Raw genomic sequence first — 22,805 nt, 5'->3', positions numbered from 1 at the left:
CTCTTTCCCTCTAATTCCTATAAAAGGAATAAGAAATATTTACATTATGTGCTATATTGGTAAAATGTCAATCTGGCTTTCATTAACTTTCTAATCATCATTTTTCTGAAACTGAATAAAGAAATCAAATTTGTGATCAAAAACTTAAAACACCACCCTTACCAATGACCTGGCGGTCACAGAAGCCCCACTCCTGCCACAAACTATATTCAAAACAGCTTCATTTGAATTTCTGATACCTGAAAAAAGGTTTTTGGTCCTCAGAGCATGTAGGATCACTACTACCACACTTTGAAAACCCCTCAATTTTAAGATTTACTACCATGGCGTATATCTCTAGCCTCGCTGTGTTGGTGATGATAGTGAGGACTCAAGGATTCCTGTCTAAAAACCTATTCTGTTTTTGCAGTGGATAGCCTGCTGAAATACACTGGCTATGGGAATGCTGCAGGACTGTTGGCGGCCAGGGGCCTCTTGGCTGGAGGAAGAGGAGATAATTGGTACTCAGAGGACGAGGACACAGACACTGAAGAATACAAAAATGCAAAACCAAAGTATAGTATCATGTTTCTTTTCACCTAACTATGTCTGCCTTTGAATTGATTATTTGCCTTTCATTTCCTTTGGCTTTCATTTTCCAAGTATTTCTCTTCTTTTGTGGATTTGGAAGCTTTCTGTTTAATAGTTTTAGAGGCAGTTTCATAGCTAGTGCCTTAGAGGGTGACTTCAAGTGATTGAGGAAGGATAATATTGCAAGAAATGTTCTGCTGCATGTGCTCATTACTCTCTCCTAAGTATTAAGAGAGGTAGTGTTTTTAGATGTCTACCGTCATATATTTAAAGGATATTGTTGCTTATTTTGTGCTCTCCTTTCCATAAGTTGAGATTTTATAAGGTATAACCAAGACCAAGTATTTAAGTTGGTTATTTGATACATCAGTCTTTCTCAGAAATCTAAATGTATGTTCCGTACATTCTGATATTTCCTCTTGTGTAAAAGCCCTTATGAGTCAATAAAGTAAAGCAACAGGGCACATTACTAGCAAAAGGAAAGAAAACTGGCTCTATGGTAAATTTTAATCAAACACTTATGGAATCATCTTTTAACAGAGGCATTAGTACACTGGATAGGCAAACCAGAAACTCTATCCTGAGTCAGTGCTTACAAGTCAAAGACCCTAATCATCTCTTAGCCCGAAACAAACCACCTCTACTTTTCTACTCCCCATCCTTTTCATCCCCCTCTCAACTCCAATCCCAGGTAAATTTCTTAGTTTCCACTTATTAGGAGTTATTTGAGCTCAGTTTTCTGGTTTTCATTACTGAATGTTAAAAGGGTATGCCCTTCCCTATTAATGATGATATTGACATATGCTATGTTTTCTATCCACAGTCATCTAGAGTGTGATGTGGATAATGTAGTAGTTGATCAGGGATAGAAAAATCATTATCTGCAAAATTCGGCCCTTTTTTTTAAAGTATAGATTGTGCTTTGTTGAAATGAAAATAATAGGTTGTCAGAAGGTAAAAGAAAAGATCATTCCCTAATCAGACAGGACTTATATGGCCTGTATTCTTGGCAAATCAGGTCTCAGTAGCTGGTGTTACTTGTGGCATCCCCAGGGCTATCAGCCTCAACAGGATCTAGGAGTGTGTCCTAGAAGAAAAAGACTTTGGGGGAAAGAAAGCTAACAGTGGCTCTAAGCAGTAAGTTCTCAAGAGTGCCACCATGTAGATGTTATAAGTTGGGCACCTCTATCAGGAATTTGAAGCTAAGATAGAAAAATAATACATTAATCTTTCCATAATTATAGAAGTCATCATTCTAAATTATTCTTGCTAGCTCTTGATTTTTCCATCCCATAAACTATATTTCCATATCAGTTTAATATTTTCTGCCTCTCCATTTGAGACATTAAAATATAGCATTTAAGGAGTCTCATATTTTTAAGTGACGGTAGAAATTACATTAGGCATTCATTGTGTCCCAGGGTATGTGGACACAGTCAACTAACATAGAAAACTCTTGAGTACTCATGAGTGGTTGATATCATTGCATCTCATTGTGTGTTGTTGATTTTATTTGGTAGATGACTTCTAAAATGGTATTGGTCATATATCTGGCAAACACAAGAATGCTACTATAATAAGAAAAACCTCAGAAAAAATACAAGAACACACTGGGTCTCTCCCAATAGTACGGGAAATAGAAATGCATTACATTATGGAAGTGATACTAGATTTCAGGAAAGCACTGTTTGTTTAAATCAAGGACCATGAATGATGTTTGATATTATTATTGTTTTGGCTCTCTGTTAGAAAGATTCTGTACTTAGGCTTATTACATCCCTCGTTGGAATCTTCTTCAGCCTTTGGACTTGGCCTATATCATTAATAGGAATGGTGTGTTAGTGTGGCCGGAATAGCCACCATTGTGAGATCTTGTTGTATTTCTTAAACATTGCTCATTGTAAGTATAAATATGTTTTTCTCACATAGCATCACATCTTCCCTCTTCAGATAGATTTGCATCTGCTTTTTTCTTACATCTTCCCTCTTTCAGGTGCAACAGTGTAGTGGGATGTTTCATTTGTTAATTTAAAATGCTTATTAAAATGGTCCCCATGGAAGGGGTGGTGAAAAAGTACTTTGCAAGCAAGACAATCCTTTGTGTTCTGGGCAGTGATCCACAAGCTCAAGGAAAGGAAACTTCTTACCAATCTAGTCAAGTTTATAAAGTCAGCATTTGAAAGGATGACTTAGTCCCTACCCCCCGATTACTCTTCACCAGTCAGTGTTCTCAGGATCACAGTCTGCTTCTCTTATGATGCACTTATTCACAAACAGTGCTAGCATTGGCAAAAGCAGAGAAATTACCCTTCATCCAGTTGACCCTCATCCCATTGTCAAAAATGTAAGTGGATTCCGATTAATGCACCAAGGTAACCTATAATCCTTTAGTGGAATCTGAAACTAAGAATTGTATGGAGCTTACATTCAGCCTATGAGAGACAGTTAATATCACAACAGTCCTTTTTGTGTCAAAATAAATGTATTTAACGGACTGGAAATGGCTTTCTGCAATGAACACACTTAGACAAAATACACTCATAGAATCAAGTACATGCCACACAGGTTTTTGGTGTATGTCTAGCCATGTTTGTAAAAACTTTTCAGATAAGCTTTGGTCCTGTATCAAAAAGAAACCAAATTTCTAAATTCTGGCTTTATACCCATTTCTTTTATGCCTCTGAGCATGGAGGCCCCTTGACTGAATAGGTGGTATAACATAACTGATTACTGTGGTTTGTACATCATTCCAAACATCAGTTGAAAAATGTGTACGTAATGACATTTGGCTCATTTTAGACCAGTTGCTTTCAGGCTAGGTGTGGTATATAGGAGCCTATGGGTCCAAAAAGGTGTATTTAATGGGCCACTGTATGGAGGGGTGGAAGGACGGAATGGCCAAAGTGGGCAGAACTCTAGGATGTCCCATTGTATTCTTAATACCCCACACTAGTTCATAATCACACCCAGCAGATTAAAATTATTCTACTAAGCAACTCAGGGGTGTTTCCTTCTTGACCATATATCTCTCAGCAGTAGCTGTGGCAGCAGCTGTACAGTTTCTTCAGCACAAAAGACTTTATTTTATTTTGTCAAAATTTTGTTATGCTGCTTTAAGTCAAGTCCCATTATAACTGTGTCCATATGTTGGGGCTATACAAATGAAGAGATAGCTTTAATATTTTTTGAAGTAGATGAACCAGAAACAGGACTTGAAGATTTTTCTTTTTGCCTAGACTGTGATGGTATACTTATGTATAATAGGATGTAACTAGCCTTTCTAGGAACTGAAATTTATTTACTGTAAGCAATCATGAAACAAAATCTAAATTCAGATCTCTAAAGACCGGAATCAAAAATAAAATTTTGCCACTTCTGCCATGTATACTGGTTAACCAACCTTTGTGATGTTTGCAATCACACCAGTTTTGCACTTTCAAAATTGAGTTCTCTAATTTTTCTTTTGTATTTTAATTTGGGTAAATGGCCAGCAAAAGGTGTGTTACCTGAACCTACAAAATTGAGCTTTGCTTCAGGTTTCATTTCATACAGATTTACAACCATAGTTTTCTATATCCTTTATATCAAGGATATCACTCTTAATCCAACAGCCCAAGGTAGGAAACATTATAAAGCACTATAATTTAAAAAGGTATTTTGGAGCTTTTTTAATTGCCTAGGTGCAACTTGGTGTATCTATATGTATTCAGTATGTCTATTTATATGGATGATACATGATACTTAATAGTTGATAAATAAGTGAAAGAATTACACCACATTACCTTGTTTCTTTACATTGCTAATAGAATGCAAAAACGTGGATTAAGATGTTGTTTCATAATTTACCCTACTCTTTTAATGTGGAATCAGTTTTATATTTATACGGTAATTCTCAAATTACTTGAGACATTTTCACCTCAGTCACCATTATTAACTGGTGTCTCTTCAGAATACCTTGTATCTGAATTTAACCATAGCAAACTCCACGAAACACCTAGTGTTGCGTGGCTTCTTTAGCACATGCCATAGTGACGATTTAACTTAACAGACTAACTCACTGGATCCAAGGCCTTCTGGCTGGCTTACTTACCAAGTAGCTCACTTATGCTAATAATAGCTGGTATTTATTATCTAATATGTGTCAGGTACTGTTCTAAGAACTTTCCTGATATTATCTCATTTAATCTTTACAGCAAACCTTTGGGCTAGGGTTATCTCCATCTTACAGATGAGGAAACTAAAGCTCAGTGGTTTCCAGAACTTGTCTAGGGCACACAGTTCATGAGTGGTCAGGTGGCCTAACTCCAGAGCTGGTGTTTTTTGAGATTTTTGTTGTTGTTTTTGAGGTAGACATAGCAGGTTTTACTGTGCTTTTCACTTTGCCTTCTTATTTTGGGGGTAAAATATACATAAAATTTACCATTTTAAGCATACATATCTGTGGCATTATATACATTAATGTGCAACCATCACCACCATCCATCTCCAGAACTTTTCATCTTCCCTAACTGAAACTCTGTATCCATTCCCTCTCCCCACAACCCCTGGTAACTACCATTCTACTTTATTTCTCTATGAATGTGACTAGGAACCTCATATAAGTGGAATCTAAGAACCTCATATAAGAGAAATCATATACTTGTCCTTCTATGACTGAGTTCACTTGGAATGTCTTTAAGACTCATCCATATTGTAGCATGTGTCAAAATTTCCTTCCTTTTTCAGGCTGAATAACATTCTATTTAACGTATTTACCACATTTTGTTTATCCATTCATCCATCAGTGGACCACCTTTTGGCTGTTGTGAATAATGCTGCTATGAACACAAGTGTACAAACATCTGTCCCTGCTTCAAGAGTCCCTGCTTTAACTTCTTTTGGGTATATAGCCAGAAGTGGAATTGCTGGATCGTATGGTAGTTCTATGTTTAATTTTTTGAGGAACTGCCATACCATTTTACATTCCCACCAGCAATGCACAAGGGTTCCAGTTTTTCTGCATCCTCTCCAATACTTATTATTTTTCTGGCTTTTTTTTTTTTTTTAATCTAATAGCCATCCTAACAGGTGTGAAGTCAAAGCTTGTGTTTTAACTGCTACCATATTCTTCAAAGCCAATCAAAGGGAGAGATGATTTGCCTCTCCCATAATTTCCCTGTTCTTAGAGCATCCATTATTTTTCTTTGATATAACCAAAATAGAAAATGAGAAAATATATTTTTTATAAACGCTGATATCCCTGAAAGCTAAAAGTTCTATTCAGTTCATTCTAGTTCACAAAAATCTGTTAGGTAATTCTGGCTCTGCCTTCATAATACATTCAGAATCTAATCACCCCTTACTGCCATCACTGCTACCTACTCCAGTCCAAGCTAAACTTTTCTCTCCCTCCAGGATCATTTTAAATAGCTTCCTAACTGGTCTTGTTGCTTCTATCCTTGTCACTCTTCCGTCTGTTCTCAACTCAGTAGCCAACGCGATCCTTATAAAATTTAAGTCAGACATCACTGCTGAAAACTCTACAATGGTTAAACACCAAAAGTCCCTGTAGTGATGTACATGCACCCTTTCTCACTGTACTGTCACCACACTGGGCTCTTCACTGTTTGTCATGCTCCAGACACACTCTTGCCTGAGGCCTCTGCATAACTGACTGCTCCTTCTGCCTAGAATACCTATTCTCCAGATAGCTACATGTCGTATTCCCTCACCTCCTTCATGTCTTTACTCAATTATCATCTTCCTAGTAAAGTCTCTCCTGTCCCCATATTAAAAATTGCCACACTCCTACCTTTACCCCTCCACCTTGCACTTCCTTCCTCTTTTTCCTTCATAGCACTTATTACCTTCTAACATACCATATAATTTACTTATTCATTTAGTCTTTTTTCCCCACTAGAAGATAAACTCCATGAGAGAAATTTTTTTATTCATTGAGAGGGCCCCAAAATAGTGCCTCACATACTGTAGGCACTCAGTAAATTTTTGTTGAATAAATTAATTTTTTTGAGTTGTTGAATAAATTTAAGTTGGTCAGCCCCTTCTTAACATTAGGATACCAAGACAGTTGAGGTCCCTGCCCTCATCAAGCTTCACATCTAGTTGGGGAGTGGGGCCAGGGAATGGAATTCAAGAAAACAGGATATGGTAAATTTCCACTCTGCTCTTTTGATTGTTTTTGTGGAGTGGCAGATATTATGGAGAGTTTTTCCTGGAAAGACAGTTCTAATTTCATGTGCATATAACGTCTCCTTTCCCACCCCACCTGCCCCCTTCTTTCATGATCTGGTGCACAAATGCCTTTTCCTAAAAACCCTGATCCCTTTCCTAGAGGTTACAAATTGTCAGTGCATAGGCTACATTTAGCCCACAAGTAGGTTTTGCTTCACTTGCCTGATGTGTTGGTTATTTGGTTTTATGTTTTTAATTTTTGTTTTACATAGGGCTTCTTAAAATAATTTAGAATTCAGATATTTCAGATGAAAATCTGAATTTCTAACTTCTTTTGAAAAAGTGGAAGTTCTGATAACATTAAGCCTGCATTCTCACATGGTAACTGACTGATGGAGTTGAGTGACTGTGGCCCCTGTCATACCAGGCATAAGCTCCTTTGATATGATAATGTATCTTTTTTCCTTTTTGAATTTTATTTTTTATACAGCAGGTTCTTATTAGTTATACATCTTATACATTATTAGTGTATATATGTCAATCCCAATCTCCCAATTTATCACACCACCACCACCACCCGCCACTTTCCCGCCTTGGTGTCCATACGTTTGTTCTCTACATCTGTGTCTCAGTTTCTTCCCTGCAAACCAGTTCATCTGTACCATTTTTCTAGGTACCTATATGCGTTAATATACGATATTTGTTTTTCTCTTTCTGACTTACTTCACTCTGTATGACAGTCTCTAGATTCATCCACGTCTCTACAAATGACCCAATTTCGTTCCCTTTTATGGCTGAGTCATATTCCATTGTATAAATGTTCTTTATCCACATCTTCTTTATCCATTCATCTGTCAATGGGTATTTAGATTGCTTCCATGACCTGGCTATTGTAAATAGTGAACATTGGGGGTGCAAGTGTCTTTTTGATTTATGGTTTTCTCAGATATAGGCCCAGTAGTGGGATTGCTGGGCTGTATAGTAGTTCTATTTTTATTTTCTTAAGGAACCTCCATACTGTTCTCCATAGTGGCTGTGTCAATTTACATTCCCCCCAACAGTGCAAGAGGGTTCCTGTTTCTCCACACCCTCTCCAGCATTTGTCGTTTGTAGATTGTCTGATGATGCCCATTCTAACCGGTGTGAGGTGATACCTCATTGTAGTTTTGATTTGCATTTCTCTAATAATTAGTGATGTTGAGCAGCTTTTCATGTGTCTCTTGGCCATCTGTATGTCTTTTTTGGAGAAATGTCTGTTTACGTCTTCTGCCCATTTTTGGATTGGGTTTTGTTTTTTTGATATTGAGCTGCATGAGCTGTTTATATATTTTGGAGATTAATCCTGTGTCCGTTGATTCATTTGCAAATATTTCCTCCCATTCTGAGGGTTGTCTTTTCATCTTGTTTGTAGTTTCCTTTGCTGTACAAAAGCTTTTAAGTTTCATTAGGTCCCATTCGTTTATTTTTGTTTTTATTTCCATTACTCTAGGAGGTGGATCAAAAAAGATCTTGCTGTGATTTATGTCAAAGAGTGTTCTTCCTCTGTTTTCCTCTAAGAGTTTTATAGTGTCTGGTCTTATTACATTTAGGTCTCTAATCCATTTTGAGTTTATTTTTGTGTATGGTGTTAGGGAGTGTTCTAATTTCATTCTTTTACATGTAGCTGTCCAGTTTTCCCAGCACCACTTATTGAAGAGACTGTCCTTTCTCCATTGTGTATCCTTGCCTCCTTTGTCATAGATTAGTTGACCACAGGTGCATGGGTTTATCTCTGGGCTCTCTATCCTGTTCCATTGATCTATATCTCTTGTTTTTGTGCCAGTACCATATCATCTGATTACTGTAGCTTTGTAGTATTGTCCGAACTCAGGGAGACTGATTCCTCCAGCTCTGTTTTTTTCCCTCAAGACTGCTTTGGCTATTCGGTGTCTTTTGTGTCTCCATACAAATTTTAAGATTTTTTGTTCTAGTTCTGTAAAAAATGCTATTGGTAATTTGATAGGGATTGCACTGAATCTGTAGATTGCTTTGGGTAGTATAATTTTCACAATATTGATCCTTCCAATCCAAGAACATGCTATATCTCTTCATCTGTTTCTATCATCTTTAATTTCTTTCATCAGTGTCTTATACTTTTCTGCATACAGGCCTTTTGTCTCCCTAGGTAGGTTTATTCCTAGGTATTTTATTCATTTTGTTGCAACGGTAAATGGGAGTGTTTTCTTGATTTCCCTTTCAGATTTTTCATCACTAGTGCATAGGAATGCAAGAGATTTCTGTGCATTAATTTGTATCGTGCTACTTTACCAAATTCATTGATTAGCTCTAGTAGTTTTCTGGTGGCATCTTTAGGATTCTGTATGTATAGTATCATGTCATCCGCAAACAGCGACAGTTTTACTTCTTCTTTTCCAATTTGTATTCCTTTTATTTCTTTTTCTACTCTGACTGCCATGGCTAGGACTTCCAAAACTATGTTGAATAATAGTGGTGAGAGTGGACATCCTTGTCTTGTTCCTGATCTTAGAGGAAATGCTTTCAGGTTTTCACCATTGAGAATGATGTTTGCTGTGAGTTTGTTGTATATGACCTTTATTACGTTGTGGTAGGTTCCCTCTGTGCCCAGTTTCTGGAGAGTTTTTATCATAAATGGGTGTTGAATTTTGTCAAAAGCTTTGTCTGCATCTACTGAGATGATCATATGGTTTTTATTCTTCAGTTTGTTAATGTGGTGTATCACATTGATTGATTTGCATATATGGAAGAATCCTTGCATCCCTAGGATAAATCCCACTTGATCATGGTGTATGATCCTTTTAATGTGCTGTTGCATTCTGTTTGCTAGTATTTTGTTGAGGATTTCTGCAACAATATTCATCAGTGATATTGGTCTGTAATTTTCTTTTTTTGTAGGATCTTTGTTTGGTTTTGGTATCAGGGTGATGGTCGCCTCATAGAATGAGTTTGGGAGTGTTCCTTCCTCTGCAATTGTTTGGAAGAGTTTGAGAAGGATAGGTGTTAGCTCTTCTCTAAATGTTTGATAGAATTCACCTGTGAAGCCACCTGTTCCTGGACTTTTGTTTGCTGGAAGATTTTTAATCACAGTTTCAATTTCATTACTTGTGATTGGTCTGTTCATATTTCCTGTTTCTTTCTGGTTCAGTCTTAGAAGGTTATACCTTTCTAAGAATTTGTCCATTTCTTCCAGGTCGTCCATTTTACTGGCATAGAGTTGCTTGTAATAGTCTCTTAGGATGATTTGTATTTCCGTGGTATCTGTTGTAACTTCTCCTTTTTCATTTCTAATTATGCATATATATATATATATATATATATATATTTTTTTTTTTATTTATTTTTTTGGCGGTACACGGTCCTCTCACTGTTGTAGCCTCTCCCGTTGCAGAGCACAGTCTCCGGACACGCAGCCTCAGTGGCCATGGCTCACGGGCCCAGCCACTCCACGGCATGTGGGATATTCCCGTACCGGGGCACGAACCCGTGTTCCCTGCATCGGCAGGCAGACTCTCAACCACTGCGCCACCAGGGAAGCACTCTAATTATATTGATTTGAGTCCTCTCCCTCTTTTTCTTGATGAGTCTGGCTAATGGTTTATCAATTTTGTTTATCTTCTCAAAGAACCAGCTTTTAGTTTTATGGATCTTTGCTATTGTTTTCTTTGTTTCATTTACTTCTGCTCTGATCTTTATGATTTCTTTCCTTCTACTAACTTTGGGTTTTGTTTTTTCTTCTTTCTCTAGTTCTTTTATGTGTAAGGTTAGATTGTTTATTTGAGATGTTTGTTGTTTCTTGAGTTAGGATTGTATTGCTATAAATTTCCCTCTTAGAACTGCTTTTGCTGCATCCCATAGGTTTTGGATCGTCATGTTTTCATTGTCATTTGTCTCTATGTATTTTCTGATTTCCTCTTTGATTTATTCAGTGATCTCTTGGTTATTTAGTAACAGATTGTTTAGCCTCCATGTGTTTGTGTTTTTAACATTTTTTTCCCTGTAATTGATTTCTAATCTCATAGCGTTGTGGTCAGAGAAGATGCTTGGTATGATTTCAGTTTCCTTAAGTTTACTGAGGCTTGATTTGTGAAGCAAGATGTGATTTATCCTGGAGAATGTCCCGTGAGCAGTTGAGAAGAAAGTGTAATCTGCTGTTTTTGGATGGTATGTCGTATAAATGTCAATTAAATCTATCTGGTCTGTTGTGTCATTTAAAGCTTCTGTTTCCTTATTTACTTTCACTTTGGGTGATCTGTCCATTGGTGTAAGTGAGGTATTAAAGTCCGCCACTATTATTGTGTTACTGTCAATTTCCTCTTTTATATCTGTTAGCAGTTGCCTTATGTATTGAGGTGCTCCTATGTTGGGTGCATATATAATTGTTATATCTTGTTCTTGGATTGATCCCTTGATCATTATGTAGTGTCCTTTCTTGTCTCTTGTAACATTCTTTATTTTAAAGTCCATTTTATCTGACATGAGTATCACTACTACAGCTTTCTTTTGATTTCCATTTACATGGAATATCTTTTTCCATCCCCTCACTTTCAGTCTGTATGTGTCCCTAGGTCTGAAATGGGTCTCTTGTAGACAGCATATATATGGGTCTTGTTTTTGTATCCACTGAGCAAGCCTGTGTCTTTTGGTTGGAGCATTTAATTCATTCACGTTTAAGGTAATTATCAATATGTATGTGCCTGTTACCATTTTCTTAATTGTTTTGGGTTTGTTTTTGTAGGTCCTTTTCTTTTCTTGTGTTTCCCACTTAGAGAAGTTCCTTTAGCGTTTGTTGTAGAGCTGGTTTGGTGGTGCTGAATTCTCTTAGCTTTTGCTTGTCTGTAAAGCTTTTGATTTCTCCATCAAATCTGAATGAGATCCTTGCCGGGTAGAGTAATCTTTGGTGTAATTTCTTCCCTTTCATCATTTTAAACATGTCATGGCACTCCCTTCTGGCTTGTAGAGTTTCTGCTGAGAAATCAGCTGTTAACCTTATAGGAGTTCCCTTGTATGTTATTTGTCATTTTTCCCTTGCTGCTTTCAATAATTTTTGTCTTTAATTTTTGCCAATTTGATCACTATGTGTCTCCGTGTGTTTCTCCTTGGGTTTATTCTGCCTGGGACTCTCTGGGCTTCCTGGACTTGGGTGGCTATTTCCTTTTCCATGTTAGGGAAGTTTTTGACTATAATCTGTTCAAATATTTTCTCGGGTCCTTTCTCTGTCTCTTCTCCTTCTGGGACCCCTATAATGCAAATGTTGTTACGTTTAATGTTGTCCCAGAGGTCTCTTAGGCTCTCTTCATTTCTTTTCATTCTTTATTCTGTTCCACAGCAGTGAATTCCACCATTCTGTCTTCCAGGTCACTTATCCGTTCTTCGGCCTCAGTTATTCTGCTATTGATTCCTTCCTGTGTAGTTTTCATTTCACTTATTGGATTGTTCATCTCTGTTTGTTTGTTCTTTAATTCTTCTAGGTCTTTGTTAAACATTTCTTGCATCTTCTCCATTTTGGCCTACATTCTATTTCCATGGTCCTGGATCATCTTCACTCTCATTATTCTGAATTCTTTTTCTGGAAGGTTGCCTATCTCCACTTCATTTAGTTATTTTTCTGGGGTTTTATCTTGTTCCTTCATCTGGTACATAGCCCTCTGCCTTTTTATCTTGTCTATCTTTCTGTGAATGTGGTTTTTGTTCCACAGGCTGCAGGACTGTAGTTCTTCTTGCTTCTGCTGTCTGCCCTCTGGTGGATGAGGCTATCTAAGAGGCTTGTGCAGGTTTCCTGATGTGAGGGACTGGTAGTGGGTAGAGCTGGATGTTGCTCTGGTGGCCAGAGCTCAGTAAAACTTTAATCCACTTGACTGCTGATGGGTGAGGCTGGGTTCCCTCCCTGTTGGTTGTTTGGCCTGACACTACCCAACACTGGATCCTAGCTGGGCTCTTTGGTGAGGCTAATGGCAGACTGTGGGAGGGCTCATGCCAAGGAGTACTTCCCAGAACTTCTGCTGCCAGTGTCCTTGTCCTCACAATGAGACACAGCCACCCCCGCCCGCCTCTGCAGGAGACCCTCCAACACTAGCAGGTAGGTCTGGTTCAGTCTCCTATGGGGTCACTGCTCCTTCCCCTGGGTCCCATTGCGCACACTACTTTGTGTGTGCCCTCCAAGAGTGGAGTCTCTGTTTCCCCCAGTCCTGTTGAAGTCCTGTAATCAAATCCCACTAGCCTTCAGAGTCTGATTCTCTAGGAATTCCTCCTCCCGTTGCTGGATCCCCAGGCTGGGAAGCCTGACGTGGGGCTCAGAACCTTCATTCCAGTGGGTGGACTTCTCTGGTATTAAGTGTTCTTCAGTTTGTGAGTCACCCACCCAGCCGTTATGGGATTTGACTTTATTGTGATTGTATCCCTCCTACCGTCTGATTGTGGCTTCTCCTTTGTCTTTGGATGTGGGGTATCTTTTCTGGTGAGTTCCAGTGTCTTCCTGTCGATGATTGTTCAGCAGTTAGTTGTGATTCCCATGCTCTCACAAGAGGGAGTGAGTGCACGTCCTTCTACTCCACCATCTTGAACCAATCCCCTGATAATGTATCTTTTTCGTTCATCTTATCTGCCTTAGCCTAACTCTGTAGGGACTTGACTTTATAGCCTCTTCGTTAACCAGGGTGCTTTGAGCAAAATTTAATCCACGTTTTTTAGAGATAGATGTTAACTTTCATATAGCTCAGGGAACATTTAATAGCTTTTTTTCTTCAGTGAACTAGTGTAGTACTGTTGATGTTGGCCAAATGTTGCAACATTTTGAAGAGCAAGTCTTAATCCTTTGGTCTCCAGCTGCTGTCATATAATGGCCTTATATAATACAAAAGTCTTGGTGACATATCTCACATAAGAAGTTGGATACTTCTTGTCACCTAATTGGAAGACATAAAATAGGATTGGAGTGCTGAGAAGATGGGGGAGGGGAGCAGAGACAGGGTGGGGAAAATGATGATAAATATAAAATTATCCAATAAAATATCCACCACAGTTAGTATACTTAAAGTATCTTAGGACTCAGTCTTGGAACAAAAAACCAATCCCAGAATTTCAGTGTTAAGATCCTGAAACCTGGAAAGTTAAATCTCAGACTATACTGTTCAAGGTTATAAAGGTGGCAAGTGTTTGTTCAACCAAAAATAGTCTTTTTTTTTTTTTTTCAAAAGTAGTTTTTTATGAAACCTCACTCTGTTGCTGTGGTGGTGACTATTTGTTTTCTCTTCCTCTGGGTAGAAGCTACATGAGATTGGTTTGAAGTAGGGAGCTGGAGGGGAGACAGTGTCCAAGTCTGCCTCCTGCCCCCAGAACACTGGCATTTTTCCCATAGGAGAGTAGCATGGTTCAGCAACTTGTGTTTGCTGTGGCTTTGTTTACGTTCTTCTGAGTACTGGGGTGGGGGTAGGGGTAGGGGGTGTTTTTTCAAGGAAAAAAGATGAAACCTCAATTCCTGGAGTGATTTTGGGGGGTTGGAATGTTTTACTACATGGGTAAAGGAAGGCAAGTTCTTACTCTGTAAGTGAATTTCTGGCTGCTGCTTTCACGCTCAGTGAGCAAAGGATTTTGTGACTTTAGTAGCTAATTTCACAGCAAGACATTAAATCATTTTAGCAGCAGTGGACTTGAGGTCAGCTTATGGAAAACAGGCATCATTTCCACTAAACCCTTAAAAGAACCAAGAAAAGAATCAAATGTGCCCTGATCCAGGAATGCATGTCCTGACTTTGTGTGCTGTGGTATCCACAATACCACAGAGCTGACCAGTGTGTCCTCCTGACAAATTTTTTCCCTGAGGCACATGATGGCTTGTGCTAATTTCATTATATTCTAAAACAGTGTGTGGATCTGATTTAAGTCACCCTTCCATTGAGCTTGAGGAGAGAAGCCTTCTCTCAAGAGACAGATGAGCATGGTCTAAATAGTTAATACATCTACCTTCCCTTATACTTTCTTCTAAGGCCTTATTGCCTTTGTCTGCTTGGTAAGTGGTATGTGCCTATAATAAGTACCTTTACTTACTTATTTATAAGACTATATGTTTTTTTCTGATTTACCAGGCAGCAGAAGAGAAACCAGTGAAAATATGTCCCGTCGTTATACACCTAAGCAAATAATAGATGGGTGGTGGAATTACATTTTCACTATGGCATCTGGATACTTCTTAAAAACTGCATAGTTCTCAGAAGCCTCATCTGGGTCCTCTTTGTTCTTGACTTTTGGAGATGACCCCGTTTGGCATTTTTGTTAATGGCCACTAAATAGACGCCTTTTTCTTTTCTTTTATGAGCACCTGAAAAAAGGGAGAGAGACTAGTAGCACACAATGAATGTCTCAAGTAGGCACTCTATCCCAGTGGTTCTTAACCTCAATGTGCATCACAATCACCTGGAAAAAAAACCAAAACAGATTTAGCTGGTTTCAGGTGAGGCCTCATCTTTCAAGTTTCTCAAGTGATTCCAATGTATAGCCAAGGCTAAGAATCACTGAGAAGCCTATGGTTTTCAGACTGTTTCCCCAGAGTTCCTGAAAGTGCCTTACGGGCTGCCTTAAGAGGAAGCAAGTGAGTGCAGACAAATAGAAGGGATTCTAGGCCTGCACTCTCCTTGGCCGTCCCTATCCCCTCTTCTGCCTGAGCAGTTCCACTTTCATCTATTTCATAAATCAGCTTTCTATGTAGATTTCATTTGTTAAAATAAAAAGGGTGAGGGGTCCCACTACTTCGAAGGAAAAAGTTTTTTAACCATGGCTCTAGACATAGGTCTTATGAAAGAATGGCAAAACAGATGTTTTAGATACGGTTTTTAAGGATGGTGAGCATTGAGTCCTTCTGTAAGAATCTGTATGTCAGGCAGCCTCTGAGGAATGTAGAAAACTAAATATTTTTTTGTAACAGATTATAGTACCTAGCCCTTGCTCCAAGTGAGAAAAGCCCTGCTCTGTAAAAAAAGTTAATTTGCCCAAGTAAAAGTCTAAAGCAGGGCTGGCAAACTAGCCACCAGATGATGTAACTAATCGTGGTGTCTTGGTTTTGGCCCGCATGATTTTTTTTCCCCCTGTTTAGACTAGCACTGTTCTCCATTTTACCCTAGTCCTCAATACTCCATGTTATTTATACTTGACCAAGTCACTCATTTGCATATCCTTAAGGCCTGGCCCCTGAAACCATTTGTGTTTGTAGACCCTAGAAAGTAACATCAGCACTTTGCCATTTGCAGGGATATTTCATTTGATCATTAAAAACATACTGTGTGTACTTGGCTGGTACAAAATGCTGTAACCTCTTGTCTGCTTCTCCAGAAAGATGTTTAAGCTATAAATATTTGGCAGCCGTTGAAAGAATTATCTTTTATTCCACCTTGTCAAAAAAAAATAATAATAATGTGGCTTTTAATTAAGAGGATAGTTTTGTTTGGTATTAGAACTTCATACAAAGTTTATGGAACGTATTCATCTTAAGTACTTTATTAAATCTATTTCCAGAAAGCTAGATGGTATACTTGTCTTTTGGTAGGCTAGATTTCATTCCTTTTTTTAATCTAGGTCAGATCAAATCTAATTAAAATTGTTCTTTTGCTTTATCTTTTATTATTTAAACACTCATTGCCTTCTGTGGTCTCACTAATGGACTAATTTCCTGAGATTATAAACTGGCATGCTTTCATTTTCAGATTCCAGCCTCTCTGTCATCATTTTTCCAATTTTTTGACATATTTGTTTTATGCTGTATCACAAAATAGATTTCTCCTTCTCTGAAATCATTTGTCCCTTATATAATTAATGAAGAAGCTGTGCATCCAAGGATATTTATCCTAACGGCACCAGTCAAATTTCATATTTTTAAAAAGCAGCCATGCCTTTAAAAACAAGTTGGCAAGTTCGCTATCACCCATTTCCCGAAGCAAATTAGCAGGAAAAGTCAATTTAAAAAAATTCCTATAGCAGTTCTATATCATAAAATTGCTATTGCCAATTTTTTGGCTATTATACTCTTTCTTATTATAACTTACAACTTGGACCAGAAAAGTATAGAAAGAGCATAATTTGAAAACATACAGCATAACTTTTTTTTCTTTTTGTAGCATTAATCTTATCACTGGTCATTTAGAGGAACCAATGCCAAACCCCATAGATGAAATGACAGAAGAACAAAAAGAATATGAAGCCATGAAACTTGTCAACATGCTTGATAAACTTTCCAGGTATTGTATTCCCATCCATTTTTTGCTTGGTTTCTAAAAATGTTCTATTTCTTTGTCTCTCTCACTGAGAGTTACCATAGAACAGCAACTCTGGAAATCCATGTTGATTGGAACAGGATGGCCCAGGCAGCAGTAGCTCAGATCTCTCTTGGCTACCATGGTTCTTCTACATGTGCCGCTTATGGATGTGCATTCTTAAACATTTAAATTCTCAAAGCCAGGATAGTAACTACTAGGTCATTGTGATATTTAACCAACTAACCTCCCTGTCTTCAAAAAGATGTTGTGAATTAGGTTCAGTGATTTTGCTGCTGCTTGTATTTTTTGTTTTAGTCTGTTTTGGTTTTTGTTCCAAATCATGATGCTTTTTTTTTTCTTTCCCCATTTTTGATGTGCAAGTTCGCAGTTCTTTCTTTTTGGATTGCTGCTAAAACCAAGAATTCTAAAATGTCACGCACCCAATAGGAAAAAGTGAAAAGGAATAGCTCAAATGAAGGATTTTCTGAAAGCAGGCACTTGTATTAATTAGGGATTCTAAAAACAATCTCCCCTTCCCTTCTTGCTTCACACCTCCTTCCCCTCCCCAGATAGCCAGTTTTGAAAATAATTATATACTAATAAGCAACTAGTCATCTTGGAGGAGTTATTAGAAAGTATTAATTCCTTTCATACTTGCCTGAATTGCTCAATTTTCTAGTCGTACATTGAGTCACTGTCTCCTTTAAGCCATCTTGAGTGAGTGCTTCTGTGTGTTGGTGGCAGCTGCCACCGGAAGGTGAATTTCTTCTGGTCATCTCCTTTTTCACAACAGCTATGCAAAGGCTAGTAGTATCCCTCAATCAAGAGGAGTAGCAACCAGAATGGGAAAGCCAGAAAGCCAACCATTAAAGGGAAAGGTGTAATAAAGAAACAAGCAGAGGCTAAGAGCACAGCAGGAGGCTTAGGGTAGAAGTATTCAAAAATAAGAAGAGGCTGACATGGGGAGTGTGACAAGTTAGGGTATTTAGACCCTTTGCAGAGTCTGAGTTTTCACATGATGCTGGTAATGTGGTGGAAGTTACATAGAAGTAAGTAGCTTCATCATCTACAAAGCTAATATGACTAGAATTTAGTTGACTTCCAGTTAGTCCTTTTAAATTTCCATCATTTTCCCAAGAAGGTTAGAATTTACAGCTCACTATGCTCACAGTCTTCAAAAGACATTGTTATCTGTTTGCACATGACATTCTCCATACCTTTGGATAGAATATACATGTTCCTTCCCTGAATGAATTTACAATAAAAGAGAAGATGCTGATAGGACAAACCTATAGGAGGCAGAGTAAAAGGTTCTGAATGAATATATAAAAGTAAGATTTGTACTTCCAAAAGGATCTGAGGTAGCTAATGAAACAGTGCTGTAAGTACAGCAGTTGGGATGAGAACCAAGAGAGTCCATCTGGTAGAAGCTGGAGGGGGAAATGTTAACAAGGACCTGAGTAGAGCATATTAGTGTGAAGACAGTGAACTAGTTAGGTTGAATAAATTTCATTTTTCATAAATTTCATTTTAATAATATGAGTTCTTAAAAGATAACACAGATGCTATCCAACTGGCCCATTTGCCCTAGATGAGTAAACACCCAGCAGATGCCCAGCTCAATCTGAAGGTGATACTGATTTTCACACGTATAAAGCAGAGCAAATATGTCTTGTGTTGGCTTTGATGGTATGAATTTTGCCATTAAAGTTGAAGCTAAGGCAACTTTGAGAATAGTCCTGAATCACAGACTTTTTTCATGACTTGTGGTGGGATTTTTACATTGTCTGCCTTTATGTGCTTTCTAACATTTGCTCTCACTAATAACAATCAGTTACAAAACTGTATGGAGATCCGCAGTGGGCATTCCAAAGCGGGAATGCAAATGAAGCCATTCTTTATGTGTCTTACGTGTTTGTCTTAAGTTTCTTCTCTCGTTTCACTGTTGTTTTTGGTTTGGTTTTTTGAGGTTAAAAAGATGCCATAAAGCCAAAGTAGACTAAATTCAGTAAATTCAGGGAACATTTATTAAGCAGCTGCTCTGTGCAAGGCACTGTGCTAGGAAGATGAGGGAGATTCAGAGGTGAATGTGGTAGTCCGTATCTTTGGAAAACTCACATTTTACTGTGGGATATGGCTGTAATGTATTCTAGAATACAGGGTATTCTAGAAGGAAGTAATGACAAAATAAGGTCTGTGTTGAACTGTGAGCACCCAGGAAAAGGAGCAGTTCATTCTGTTGGGATAAATCAGGGACTTTCACAGGGAAGGTAGCATTTGTGCTGATCCTTGAAGTTTAAGAGGTATTGAATTGACAAATGGAGAAATGACCATTCATTCTAGGTGGAGGGAAACTTACTCTTGTTAATAAGATAAATCTTTTTTATTCACATACTGCATCTTTATTCCAAAGAGCTCAGGTTATTTTATCATTATTTGAGTAATATGTTATCAGATTTATCATTGGGGAAAGCAAGGCCCAGAGAATTGCCCCAAACATTTCCAAGCTAATGACTGGTGAAAATCCATTTCCTTTCACAGTTACAAAACACCTTCACATACACTGTCTTTCTAGCTAAAGTAAGGCTAAGAACTTCATTTTCCAGAACTCAAGACCTTTGCTCTGTCCACTGTGCTACTGTGTCTGTCTGTTATAGTCAGTGTTTGCCAGAACATTTCCTAATCATCCTCTTCAGCAGTGTGCTATTGGTTAGTTCTTTCAACTGTCACTCCAAGGATGTTCCGCATCCCACCAAGTCTTGCTGTGCCAAGAGTGTACTGTAGCTTTGTCTGAGTAACTTTCTTTCCAAAAGTGAAATCATTTTCTCCTGGGCCTAATTTGAAAGGCGTGAGAGTAAAGGATAGGATTGGAGGTGATGTGGCCAATGAATGGACGCTAGACACTTCCTTTTTTCCATCCATAGGAGAGCAGATGTGAACGACCTGCACCAGGATGGTGGTTAGCAACAGTGGCCCGTGCCAAAGCACTTACCAAAGTGATGACTAAGGTTGGTCATGCCAAGTACTGTTACTGAGCCTGGTGTAGGGTACAGATGTTATTTACCACCAAAACTGTAAAACCACCAATGCAAAAATTAAAATTACATTTCCATTTTGCCTCCATGCTGGACATAGCCACTGCCTCAAGTTGCTCACCACCTTAGCAGCTTTATCTCAGCTAGATTTTTAAGGATACTGGAGAGATTAGCGCTCAAACATTTTCTTCCCATTGACTACCAACTGACAGTATATTCCAAGTGATTTTTTTTTTTTTTTTTTTTAGTATAAGGATTGTGTTTGTGACAGATGTAGGTAAGGGGATTGGCAATGGACCTAGAGGTCTTAAGAGTTTGAGAATAATTTGAAACCCATAAATCCCATCATGTCTAGCTAGTACAGTGCCTTGTACCCTGTGGTTTCCCCAGTGTGTGATGATGAAATAATGTATAAAGCAGATCCCCAAATCGAACGTTAATTTTTTGCTCGATAAAATAGCCTACATGGTTTAAAGACTTGAAAGTATACTTTTGTCAGTTCCATTTCTTGGCCAGATGTCATAAAATTCAGGTCTGGAAAGGAATTCTATAAGGTACTTTGGCCCACGACTGGCTAACTTAAATATTGGGGTACCTAACTTCTTTAATATAGAATGATAATTGTAATATTTATCAGACATAAGCATTAAGGCCTGAGGCATAAGATTATAGAAAGCTTCATTTGACATTTTTTTTAATGTGAGAACAGAGGTGGAAAAGGGGATGAAATTTGCCTGCCTCTCCACCTCCTCTTTCCTTTTCTGAATTGGAAAAAAAATAAGCCCCTGCAATTTAAGCGGGAGATTAGAACGGGGATTGTATGTGGTTAAGCAAGTCCAGTGTGGCTAAGACAACTGCATTCACCTCAGCTACAGCACACGAGCCTCATGTAGTGACGCGGCCTCCTCCCCAAAAGGGGAGAGAGGATTGACTGGCTTAAGCCTAAGCTAACCAAGGGAAGTAATATTTCAAGTTTCAGTTTTGTTTTGACTTTTCTAATCCCCTTTAGTTTCTTAATTGGAACCAGGACTGATTAATCTACTCTACCCTTACCCCATCACTGTTTAACAAGGTACATTGCCTTTATTGCTTATATATTCTATCAAAATCTTATAAAATTTACATTTATATACATAATTGTTTTCCATTTCTTCCTTTTCTTATCTACTCCTTATCCAATATATATATTTTGCCAGCCTTCGTGTAGTGTTTGGGACATGGCTTTCTTAATAAATGCAAGTATCAAATATAGTAATAGTTCCCCTTTAATCCAAAGGTTATTTTTAAACTTATGGAAGCTGGGACAGGTAATTTATGACTGAAAAGTAATAACTACATAATTTTTTTCTTGTAACTACTTTACTCTACTTACAAAAATAACTGTGATTACTCCCACCTTTATGATGAGTTAATCAAGGAAATGCTTTTTAGGTACATTTCAGAAATATGATCCAGTCTTTATAGCATTGTGAGATCTCTTTAGGTACGAAAGTGTCAAGATCTTAATTGTTTACATCAGAAAATCCTTTAGATCTGCACTGTCCAATATGATAACCACTAGAGCCATATATAACTATGGCTAGTCTGAATTGGGATGTCCTGTAAGTGTTAAATACTGACTTTCAAAGACTCAGTACAAAAAGAGAGTGTAAAATAAATATCTCAATTGTTTAATATGGATTTTATATTGAAATAATATTTTTGATATATTGGATTAAACATATTATTTTAACATTGATTTTACCTATTTTTTCCATGTGGCTACTAGAACATTTAAGATTACATATATGGCTTACATTATATTTGTATTAGATAGCACTGTTCTACATCATTAAAATACACTGCAGTGTTGCTTAGAAGCTTAATTAAGGGAACTTGGATCCAGTTAAACTAATATACCCTTAAAGTGGTAGGGGAGGATTAATTTGAGAAACTGGCTAGACATCTCTTAGTAGGACGTCATGCAAACTTTGTATTGCCTATCAATAGTCATTGTCCTTTAACTCTGTAGTAGGAATGCATACTTGGAGCTCTTAGTTTAAGCACTAGGTGAAATGACTTCTGTTTATTAGAGAAACATCAAATAAGAATAATCTCCATTGACTATTTGCTCTGAGTCACCCTCCTCCTTTAACTTTTAAGACTTTCTGATTGAGAAGAGCATGTACGAACTTCTGCTTTATTCAACAGTGTCAGCTGGCATGCTGACCTCTTATTAATATTTATTTTGCTAATTCTGGACAACAGGAAAGAAAGGTTCTGTAGAGAAATTACCAAGAAATAAAGATCACCTTCAGTTAAGGACAAAACTGAGTTTTATTTTTCAAGCACTATCCCTAACCTCTTTCTCTATATTTTCTTAACCATGCTCTTTAATGTGAGGTGGATAGCAAATTTTTAGAAGCTTTGCATGTGATCTTCTAACAGAAATGAGAATAATAAAAGACTAATATTTATATAGTGCTTTAAAGCTTAAAAAGTACTTCCACTGACTGTTAAAACAGCCCTGTGAATTAGATAGGGCAAGAGATATTTTATTGAGGAGTAAATGGGACCAGTGATGAAGTGACTGAACCAAAATCAGGCATCTGGTTAATGACATAGTCAGGATTTGGTTCTTAGTCTTCATATTCCAGATCTTATGTTATTTTGAAAAATTACCAACAAACAGCTCTCAGATTTGTCAGTCTGATTATTTTTAATAATACGCTCTAAATTTTAAATAGATGCAAAGCACGAAGACAGAGAGTAAGCATATTTCCTTACAAAA

The 22,805-nt window shown here is 37.7% G+C and overlaps 1 protein-coding gene across 1 annotated transcript in view; it reads left to right on the top strand.

Annotated features, from left to right (window-relative positions):
- RIC8B (RIC8 guanine nucleotide exchange factor B) overlaps positions 1–22,805 on the top strand; it is a 119,627-nt gene that overhangs the window by 87,646 nt on the left and 9,176 nt on the right. The window contains exon 8 of the mRNA XM_007462870.1: positions 410–554. Within this exon, the coding sequence (XP_007462932.1) occupies positions 410–554 (145 nt within the window). The remainder of the gene's footprint in view (positions 1–409; positions 555–22,805) is intronic.

The sequence above is a fragment of the Lipotes vexillifer genome, unplaced genomic scaffold (genome assembly GCF_000442215.2).
Source record: "Lipotes vexillifer unplaced genomic scaffold, Lipotes_vexillifer_v1.1 scaffold1177, whole genome shotgun sequence".
Taxonomy (NCBI): domain Eukaryota; kingdom Metazoa; phylum Chordata; class Mammalia; order Artiodactyla; family Lipotidae; genus Lipotes; species Lipotes vexillifer.
The sequence above is the reverse complement of the archived record's forward strand: the minus strand, read 5'-3'. Positions and strand labels throughout refer to the sequence as shown.